Source organism: Sarcophilus harrisii, chromosome 1 (assembly GCF_902635505.1).
Source record: "Sarcophilus harrisii chromosome 1, mSarHar1.11, whole genome shotgun sequence".
NCBI classification, from domain to species: domain Eukaryota; kingdom Metazoa; phylum Chordata; class Mammalia; order Dasyuromorphia; family Dasyuridae; genus Sarcophilus; species Sarcophilus harrisii.
In genome coordinates this window covers 338800168-338811107 of record NC_045426.1, presented here as the reverse complement: position 1 = coordinate 338811107, position 10940 = coordinate 338800168, and the positions used below count along the sequence as shown (strand labels likewise).

Genomic DNA, 10940 nt, shown 5'->3' with positions numbered 1-10940 from the left:
GTCTCAGCTGGGATTGGTTGTGGCCTTGCTGGGGTGGGGATGGAGGGAAGCAGTTTTTAGTACGGTTCCCTTGGGAACTTGGGAGCCTTTAGAAGCTGTTACCCAAAACTACAACCACAGACAACCGTCAAAGCCCACTTCCGGCTGTCTTCTGTGCACGCTTGTCGTCTAGCAACTGCGCGTGCGCGAAAACCAATTTCCGGTCGGGAAGAGCGGCGTTGCTAGGGCAACCGCTCGAGGCCTACGGAAGCCTCGCGAGGTTTGTTGGAGAGGGGAGGCAATTCCGGATGTGATCCCTGTGTAGCCAGAGAGGGCAAGTTGATGTTTCCGCCTCCGCGGCCCCGGGGGGGTTTCCTCTCCTCCTACTCCCGAATCCGAGATTACGTCTTTCCTGAGGGGCTCTGTTACTTTCCATCTCCTCTGAATCCCCGCTCTCCACCGATCCCTTCCCAGCGCCATTAATCCCCCTCAATCCTCCAGCCCCGTTCTAAATGCCGTCCTCACTCCCAGGCCTACTTCCCCTCCAGGTCCTCCTCAGCCTGAGGCGCCGCACGCCCCCAGCCCTCTTCCACTCCCCAAGTGATCAAGCTCCGAGATCCAGCCCCAGCTCTTCTCACACCTAACCCCTGATTTCCCCCTTCCATGACCTTCACGCTTCTACCCTCCTCCCCAACGTTCTTAGCGTCCGAGAGACCCGGCTCTAGTCACCCCGAGATCTCAGGCCCGCACTCGGCGCACCCCAGCCCTTTCTGCCTCTCCCATCTCTCCTAAACCTGGTGTCCTCGTGCCTCCCTCCCCGCCCCCTTTCCCTCGACCTTTGCTTTCGATCCAGGATGGGGGACAATACCAGCCCCATCAGCGTGATCCTGGTTAGTTCAGGGAGCAGGGGCAATAAGTTACTATTCAGATACCCATTTCAGAGAAACCAGGAACACCCCGCGTCCCAGACAAGTAAGTGAGCCAGCATTGACAGTATGGTACGGGACTCCTGGGAACCTGAAGCTGGCTCTTTGAGGTTGCAGGGGAGAGTGGTGACAGCGACTGCAGCCTGACTGTTGAGCTTCTCCACTCTTCTCTCATCCTTTGAGCACTGAAAACCTCAATCGTTTGTGTAGGAATTGAAAAGCGAGCACATTTGGGGTAAAAACAAGAATATCTGACATTTTCTGAGGCTCCGCCAAAGTGCCACACTGTGGGGGAGGGGAGGGAGGAAGAGGGGTGAGGGGAGAGGAGACAAAAATGAAAAATGAGAATCCCTTCAAGATCCTGGAAAATTCATGTCATTATGACCTTGGAATCATTTTTCTTCCAAGCGAAGCGCTACCTTTCTCTCTCTCTTTTTTTTTTTTTAAAAAAAAGGTTACAAATAATGCTTTTCAGTCTGAATCACGAAACAATGAAAAATTTTTAAACAAGTTACTTTTATTTGTTGGAAAACTTTTTAACAAACATTTATTGTAAAGATATTGATGATTCTTTTTTAAGAAAATATTTTTATTTTTCTTCATATTTTACAGTATGAGAAAAAATTTGTTTAATGATCATGGATCATAGAGCTTGGTATTCTAAATGATGATCTCAACTATGTCATGAGCTTCTTTTCTAAATGAATTTCATACTTATTTCAGAGAAGACTTGAATCATGAAATAATGAAAAAATTTTAAACAAGTTGCTTTTATTTGTTGGAAAACTTTTTAACAAACATTTATTGTAAAGATATTGATGATTCTTTTTTAAGAAAATATTTTTATTTTTCTTCATATTTTACAGTATGAGAAAAAATTTGTTTAATGATCATGGATCATAGAGCTTGGTATTCTAAATGATGATCTCAACTATGTCATGAGCTTCTTTTCTAAATGAATTTCATACTTATTTCAGAGAAGACTTGAATCATGAAATAATGAAAAAATTTTAAACAAGTTGCTTTTATTTGTTGGAAAACTTTTTAACAAACATTTATTGTAAAGATATTGATGATTCTTTTTTAAGAAAATATTTTTATTTTTCTTCATATTTTACAGTATGAGAAAAAGTTTGTTTAATGATCATGGATCATAGAGCTTGGTATTCTAAATGATGATCTCAAATATGTCATGAGCTTCTTTTCTAAATAAATTTCATACTTATTTCAGAGAATATTTTTCATGAATGGTTCTTAAATCATATATTGAAAAATTTTGAGAATGAAAAGTTTCTAAATGGATTAAAACAGAAAAGCAGTGGTATAGTGGAAAGAATACTAGTTATGGAGTCCAACAGCCTGGTTTTAAATCACAATTCTAACATAACACATGTGACCTTGAGCAGATCACTTAACTACCTAGTGTCTCAGTTTCCTCTATGTAATATTAGGGGATCTAAAACTAGATTGTCTAGAGCAGAAACTCAAATAAGAAAGGGGGCCTACTAAATTGTCTATAAGGATTTCTAGAAAATGACATATTAACATTATGTTCTATTTTCCTTTTGTTATATTCCATTTTAATTGGTTAGGACCACATTTAGGAATGTGGCAGGTAACATGTCTGTCAGTCAGGTGTTTGATTTCTCTCATCTAGAGACTAGATGTTCCTTGAGTTTTGTTCCAAAACTGAGATATTATCTTCTTATGCTTCTTGTGGATTTTTTCTTTGTTCGGTTGTTTCAGTCGTGTCACAGTCTCCAGACCCCATTTGGGGTTTTCTTGGCAGAAATACTGGAGTGGTTTGCCATGTCTTTAACTCGTTTTACAGATGAGGAAACTGAAGCAAAGTTAAGTGACTTGCCCAGGTTCTGACATAACTAGTGTCTGAATCCAAATTTGAACTCAGGAAGATAAGGTTTTCTGTCTTCAGGTCTGACATTCTATCCTCTGTGCCCTTCTTGTATAAGAAACCATTTTTAGAAGTCTGAATAGTTAGTTGAATTTTATATTTTTACTTTGGATTACTAGGACTCTTTTCAAGGAATGTTTTAAAAATTAGTATGTTACAATGAAATTGTCAAAAATTTAATAATCAATTATGTTTTTCTCTATGAGAAAATAGATTTAACTTACTTATTCAATATGTCATTTCTTCCTGGAGCTATTCCTGTGTTTTGATACTTGAATGAATTTGTAATCTCATTGATATGAATGCTCCCTACCATAAGCAGATCCTAATCCATTCCTGGCTGTTTATCTTGTGAATTCTCTAGTCATATCCTCACATAAATCCACCACACGGAATCTAATGTGCTGTGCCATTAGTTCTGGTCATTAGTTCCTAGGATCAGAGATTTAGAGTTGGAAGGGATTTTAGTGTCATCTAATCCAAACCTGTCATTTTACAAATAAGGAAGCTAAGGTCCAGGAGAGAAAGTGACTTTCTCAAAGTCACATGAATTAGAAGCTGCAATTTGAACACTTGTTCTTCTGTACCACTTGCCCTTGGGACATTTGAATTGTGGGATAGCATTGCTCATAGGTTTACACACTACATTAGGAATTCCTCTTGAATTTGTTTTATTGTTTACTTAAATGTAATAGAATAGTCACATATTAAAAACAATTTTTATTTCAATTTTTAATTTTTATTATCTTTTCCACATATTTTCCTCTCCTTCTCTCTCATATACTGCTACCCAGATAACCAACACATCACCTAAGTGCAGTGTTCTACATTAAATTGTCTCTCACTTCTGTAAAGATAAGCTTCTCCATTTTTGTTAGTAACATGAAAGTAACACTATTAACCAATCCCAACCAGAGAGGTATGATAATAGAACTTTGAGATTTCTGATTTGAATATGTTACAAGCTAGTCAAACAGAGTGGTCATTTATCCATGTATTTATATTTAGCTTTAGTTCTCTATCTAAAAGTGCCCCAGGGCATTCTGGAAGTGCAGAACATTATAAAGCTGGCTCTATGGTTATCTTGTTTCTCTCTCACTAGATAATAGTAGTAGTAATTGACAGCTTGGATACACTTCCTACCATCACCACAGTACCCAGATAAGCGAACAGTAATCTGTTTATATACTAGGTGTTCTGCACGGTTTTAAAACTTTAGCAATATATGTCATATACATAGTAGAAATAATTTTTGAAAGCATATACATACATATTGAATTTTTAAAATTACAGTTGATAATGTTTGGAATTTTGCTTACCATAGTTCACAATTTGCCTTCTTAACTATGGTAACCAATTATGTCCTAGAATCATAAATCATTCTATATACAATTGTCATCTGTCTATCTGTCTCTCTATGTATGTATGCATATATATGTAATTTTTATTTGACTATATATGACTGTAATAAATTTGTTTTTTATTACTCTTACCGATGGTTTCTATCATGCCTAAATTCAAGTTTTAAAATTGCACATAGATGATGAAGATCCTCTATCATTAGTTTGTAGCCTCTAATGTTGTATACTCAGAAATTCCAGTGTTACTGCAAAATATCTGCAAAGTTATACGTCCATAAAGCTTTATCATTTTAATCTGTTTTTAATGCTAACAAAGTGCTCTGAATGATCAGTGTGATAAATAAATAGTCTATAGACTGAATAAATAATATATTTTGTAGATTGGTTTATTTTTAAAATGCAGTTGCCATTGTAATTAATAAAAGTTCACTTATGAATTTATAGTGGCTTTATATAGTTTTCTAATCAACATGTACTAATAATGCATATACAGAGCTTCAGCATTTTTTTTTCATTAAAGGGGTTCTTATACTAGGAATGGTGAGAACTACTCCTTTAAATTTTATAAATGCTTAAAATTTTCACATTTTAAAGTTGAGAAAATTGAGGCTTAGAGATATTAATTTTGAAATTCAGTAACATAGCTATAAAGCAGTGGTCTTTAAAGTGTAGTCCAAAGAATTGTTGGGGTCTCTGAAACTTTTTCAGAGGGTCTACAAATTCAAAATTATTTTTTATTTCTAATATAGTAAATAGCTATAAATATAACCCATGTGAACAAAAACTCTTTGAACAGATTCTTGATAGTTTTTTAACAACATGAAGATACTGAGAACAAAAGTTTGAGAACCACTGCTATAAAGTATCATAGGTAGAATTTGAACTGTGATCTTTCAACTTTAAATACAGTTCTCATTCTGTTGCATCACATTATTTCTCAATAAATTATTTTTAACAAATTTACCACTGTGATGAAAATTGCCCATTCGTTGTTTTCAACGTTTAAAAAAAAGTTTAATCGATGCCTTCTGCTTTTTCCTTTGCGGTCCTTGTGGAAATACCTTGCCCTCCCAATTGAACCTTGTTTTATAAAAGCAAAGAAAACCAATCAACAAAAACATCTCTATAGTTACTCTATTTGAAAATGTATAACTTTCTGTACTAGTAGTTCCTTCTTCACAGGAAAGAGAGAGGGATGCCTTACAATTTGGATATCTTTTTAAAAAATTGATACAGACTGTCACATTTTTTTATTATGTAGAGACATCGTGGTATATTGGAGAGAGTGCTGGATTTGAAGTCAGACTTAATTCCTGCTTCTGTTGTATACTACATGTGTAACTGTGAGCAGATTACTTAACCTCTCTGAGCCTTAGTTGCCTCATCTATAAAATGGGGATAATAATATTAAAAGTATATGCTGATATTGTAAAGATTTTGATCTTTGATGTCGTAACACAATGTGGGTGAAGTGCTTTGCAAATCTTAAAATACCTTGTAAATGTCAGCTTTTATTATGCAATCACTTCTAAATACATTGAGTTTAATTATCTAACATATATCATTTTATGTAGTTCAGAGTTTGGGAACTTTTTTATTTGTTGACAAACTGACATAAAAAAAAAATTAAGGGCACCATGGAAATAAAAAATAGTTAATTATTTTTAGAGAGAAAAGTCAGTCATTTGATTTTTAAACTAATGGAAAACATAACTATACCAAATATTTCAAAACATTTTAATTCTATATTATGATTAGTTAATGAACTGGCAGGTAGCATTGAGTGGAAGATAAGATAATGGTTCAATATATTCCCAGATAAATTTATTCATAAACTTTTCTTGTCACAAATCAATCAACAAGTATGTCTCTTATTGTTCAGCCATGAATGACTCTTCATGATCACATTTGGGGTTTTCTTGGTATAGATGCTGGAGTGGTTTGCCATTTCCTTCTCCAGATCATTTTACAAATGAAGAAACTAAGACACAGTTAATTGGTATGCTCAGGGTCACACAGCTAATAAGTGTTTGAGGCTAAATTTTAATTCAGGTCTTTCTGACTCCAAACTATCCAATATGCCACCATCTACTAATATATAAAGCACTAATTTATTTTTTTTCTCAATAGTATTTTATTTTTCCAAATACATGTAAATATAGTTTTCAACATTCATTTTTGTAAGACTTTTTGTTCCAAAATTTTTTCTTTCTCTCCCCTTTCCCCAAGAGAGCAAGCAATCTAATATAAGTTAAATATGTGCAATCCATTTATACATATTTCCATCTTTTGTCATATTGTCCAAGAAAAATTGGACCAACATCCTGCCATCTAGGGGAGGGGTGGGGGGGGGTAAGAGGTGAAAAATTGGAACAAGAGGTTTGGCAATTGTTAATGCTGTAAAGTTACCCATGTATAAATCCTGTAAATAAAAGGCTATTAAAAAAAAAAAAAAAGAAAAGAAAAATTGGACCAAGAGGGAGAAAACAAAAGAAAAAGCAAACAAAATGGTGAAAATACTATACTTTTATCCACATTCAATCTCCATGGTTCTTGCTCTAGATGTGGATAGCATTTTTCATTCCAAGTCTATTGGAATTGTTAAAGTACTATTTTAAATGATATGGGAGATTTAAAAAAAATTAGGATATGATTCCTGCTCTCAAAGAGCTTTTCAGTCTAGTTAGAGTTTCATACTAATTATGCAATTATCACTGTTGCGTGTGTAATATATATGTTGTTGTATAGCATACAATTAAGGACTAAATTGCATAGTATAGACTTCTAAATTTCTGTAAGAATTCTGAGAAGAGGGAAGATATATTGTGGACTGAAAAGGTTAGGGAAGATGTCATTGAACAAATAGGACTTCTCAAGAGTTTAACCATCCTCATGGCTATAGACTTCTGGTGACCTCTTCCTTCTTTTACTATTTGCCATTGTCAAATTCATTGCTTTTTAAAGACATCTTTGCCTATATCTGGGAAGTGGAAATGAAAAGCAGCTGCCAACAACATTGGTCAGCAGTTTGTTAATAAAATAGTTTCTACATTTCTCTAGGGCTTTATAGTTTACAAAGTAATTTTCTCACTACAAATTTATGTGATAAATAATGCCAAGAATTATTACTCCCATTTTATTGTTGAAGAAACTGAGGCCCAAAGAAATTATGATTTGTCAGTTAGTTGTGGAATCAGCAATAGAATCTGTTGACTCCATATCTAATGTTTTCTCCTGTATATCACCCTGTGAAGGAAAAGTTGGAAACCTATTATTAAAATAGAAATTTGGAAATTTTCCGTGGAGTTCATTTGTCTGTGTTAGCTGTGGGCTCTAACTTATTATATTTAATGTAAGATGCTTTGTTTCCTTTTGCTGTAGATAAGCCACGTAGCCGATATGCTGTTAATAACACAGGAGATAATACAGATGACCAAGATGGAGATTCCAGGTAAGAGGACCTTCCTATTGTTTCAAAAAAGATAAGTGATAAAAAAAAATTAGATGGCAGAAAAGTACACAACTCCCATCCCATCCCATTCCATTCCATTCTGATCCTTCTTTAAGTACTCACTGTATTTAAGACCCTGTTCAGGGTATTCCTTCAAGGGGCTTACATTCCATTGGGGAGATACAATACGTACACAAGTCATTGTACCCAGGATAATTTGAGGAGGTACGAACATTAACAATGAGGGGCATAAGAGTTGTCTTCTGAGAGGAGGTGACACTTGAAGGAAAGTAGGAATTCTGAGGGATGTTGCACTGAGGTGGAAAGTAGAGTATTGGTTTTTGAGAAAAACTAATAGTCCTTTTTGCCTATAATGTAGTATAAAAGGGCATCATTGGAAATAAGGCTTGAAAAGTTGATTAGAACCAGGTTGTGGATGGTCGTAACTTTCCAGCTGATGAGCTCCTAGTGAGAAGCAGTTAGGAACCACTGATGGATTTTGAGCAAGGGAGCACTATGGACAGGATTATGCCTCAGGAAGATTGTTATAGAAGCCATGTGACAAGTGGGCTGGAAAAGGAAGAGTCTGGAACCAGGGAGACAAAGTATGAAGCTATTAGAATGGTTGGCGTAAAAGGTAATAAGGGTTTGATTTAGAATGCTGGCCTTATGTATGGAGAGGATCATATAAGTATGAGAGATAAGGCATATATAGTCACCAAGACATGATAAGGAAATTGTTTCTGTAAAGTTATGGATCTAGTTGTCTGGCGATCTTGATACCCTCACTGGAAAGAGGGAAGCTTAGAGAAGATTAAGTTTAATGCAAAAAATCAATTGGTTTCTGTTTGGACCTTTTATTTCAGATATGATGAATTTGAGATGTTTGATAGAACATCCTGGTAGAAATTTCCCTAGGTGATTGGAGATGTGGGGCTGGTGTTCCCTGCCCTGTGACTTGTTGACTTTTGGCAATTCTTCTCACTGATGTAACTGTAAACCTAGGTTGTCACTTCCTTGATGCTTCATTGTGATGGGACTTTTTAAAGCCTTTTGCCAGAAGAATGTAAACTTTGGAAGGATTTAAACTGAAAAGGTTTCATGTATGGACTTGGCCACATACTGTTGCTCATTTAATGTGCTAGGTGCTAGAGATACAAAGTGAAAAATATAACATTTCTTGTCCTCATGGAACTAACCTGCCTAGTGTTGGGAAGGCTCTTTACTGAAAGGCTAGTCACCTGGTGAATTTTTTTTTTTTTCATTATAGCTGTTCATAGGACTCTGGGTTAAAAGGATGCTTTCTGCGTCAAGGAGAACTAATGAGATAATGTCCTTGTGGTATATTGAACATTTATACAGTGTTTTCAGGTATCTTAATTTATTTGTTCCCTAAACAAACATTTTAAAGTACTTACTATATATAGAATACTGTGCTGGGCATGAGAAGAGATACAAAGTTTAGATAAGAAACTGTTCCTGTACTAATGGTATTTATATCGGATAGGGAGAATGGACATAAATGTAACTATCATATATTATTGGAAATTATAGTTAAATGCAAGGTATAGTAAATTGCAAAACAAAGTACTATGGGAGATTCTCAGATAAAATGTTCTATATCTTAGAATATACCTTCTTGAGGTAAAGATCTGTGATACCTAACATGATGTCTTGCACATAGTAGGCACTTAATAAATATTTGTTAAGTTCAGTTTCATTATTTACAACAATGTATGACAGGTGAGAAGTCAAATGTTAACACATTTGTTAATCCATGTGCAGTCAAAGAAGTACAGGACTCTAGCTGCTCTCTAATTTAACAGCTCTAGGAGAACCATCTATTTTGTTTCTCAGAGAAATATTTAAAAAGTAGAAAATTCTTTATGAAATTAATTTCCATAGCCAATTTAATTGAAAAAAAAAAATGATAAAGACTACCGCCAAGATTAGCTTTGTTCCTTCTAGAATAGGTTTGAATTGTGAAATTCTTTCTAGGAAACAATCTAATCTTAAAATGAATGCCTTCCAGCACTTAGAAGCTGTGATCTCCTTTGGAAAGAACTATAAAATTTTGATACAGGGTAAGAGTACTCAGAATTCTATCTCTTAACATAATTTCTGCCTTTTTCTTTCTTTTTTCTTTTCTTTTCTTTTTTTTTTTTTTTTTTGTTAAGTGTTTGTTAAGGAAGTGTTAAGTGTCTGAGACCAGATTTGAACGCAGGTCCTCCTGACTTCAGAGCTGGTGCTCTATCTACTGTGTCACCTAGCTGCCCCAATTTCTGCCTTTTTCAAAATAATAATATTTCTCATTCAGGTGGCCATAAATATCACGGAGAGGCAACATGAAATAGTGGGTAAAGCCTTGAAATCGGGAAAACCTGAATTCAAATCTTGCTTTGGACACAGCCCTATCATCTTGGACACACTAAATTTATCTTAGAGCCCCAGGAAATTTGTTAACCCAGACTTACAGGTTCCCTGACTTCATCTGTTGATGGAGTTTCTACAAGAACTGCCCACCCTGATGAAACCTCTCCTTCAAAAGAAACAAATTTGATGGGAAGCAGAAATAAGAAAAGAGACTCAGCCCTGATCTTCCCTGGGGGATTGGGCCATTCATATTTCTAATTGGGCTTCTCCAATTCTAAAAGACCCATAGGAAAAAAAAAAAAAGGATTTTTCTCCAATTTTACAGTGCTATGCTAACTAATTTGATTCACAGTTTTCAAGATAATTATCATTACTTTTCCTTATCAAAACACTTTTCAGATCTATTATGGGCATCAGAAATGAGTAGTAAATATTTGTAAAGAAGTGCTTGGCAGTTTTGAATAACAGAGCCAACTGAAGGAACTCTGTAACAACGTGCCTGAAAGTTTGGACAATTTTTCTAATGAGTGGCCCTGTTAGAAATATTTTGGTGTAACTTTTTGAAATTGTCAGCCTGCATGGTGGTTTTGTTGACTTTTAAATATAAATATCACTCTCTGAAGGTTTGAGGGTAGGTTTAATGCAAAGAATGGTAGGTTTAATGTAGAAAACTGATCCGTTCCTGTTGGGATCATTTCATTTTAGATATGCTGAATTTAGAGTCAGGATTTCTGTTCACCTTTGTTATCTTGGGAAAGTTACTTAAACTCTCTGGACCTCAGTTTCTTCATTTGTTTAAAAAAAAAAAAGGAGGTATGATTAGACTAGATGACCTCTAAGGTCTTTTCCAACTCTAACTCTACAATATTGTGATATAATAAAGCACTTTTAGTTGTGTCAGAGATCTAGATTCTAAACCTGTCTCTATCCCTGATTTT

General features: G+C 35.2%; 1 protein-coding gene across 7 annotated transcripts in view; it reads left to right on the top strand.

The window, feature by feature from the left end:
- The first annotated feature begins 249 nt into the window (after positions 1-249).
- The window catches only part of NPRL3 (NPR3 like, GATOR1 complex subunit), an 80069-nt gene continuing 69378 nt past the window's right edge, over positions 250-10940 (top strand). For 3 of the 7 annotated variants that reach the window (XM_031945675.1, XM_031945674.1, XM_031945673.1), the window contains exons 1-2: positions 263-951; positions 7560-7629. In XM_031945675.1, the coding sequence (XP_031801535.1) occupies positions 834-951; positions 7560-7629 (188 nt within the window). In that variant the 5' untranslated portion in view covers positions 263-833. Of the gene's footprint in view, positions 952-7559; positions 7630-10940 lie in introns of all 7 variants that reach the window. The other 4 variants (XM_031945678.1, XM_031945676.1, XM_031945677.1 and 1 more) reach the window with 4 other exon arrangements.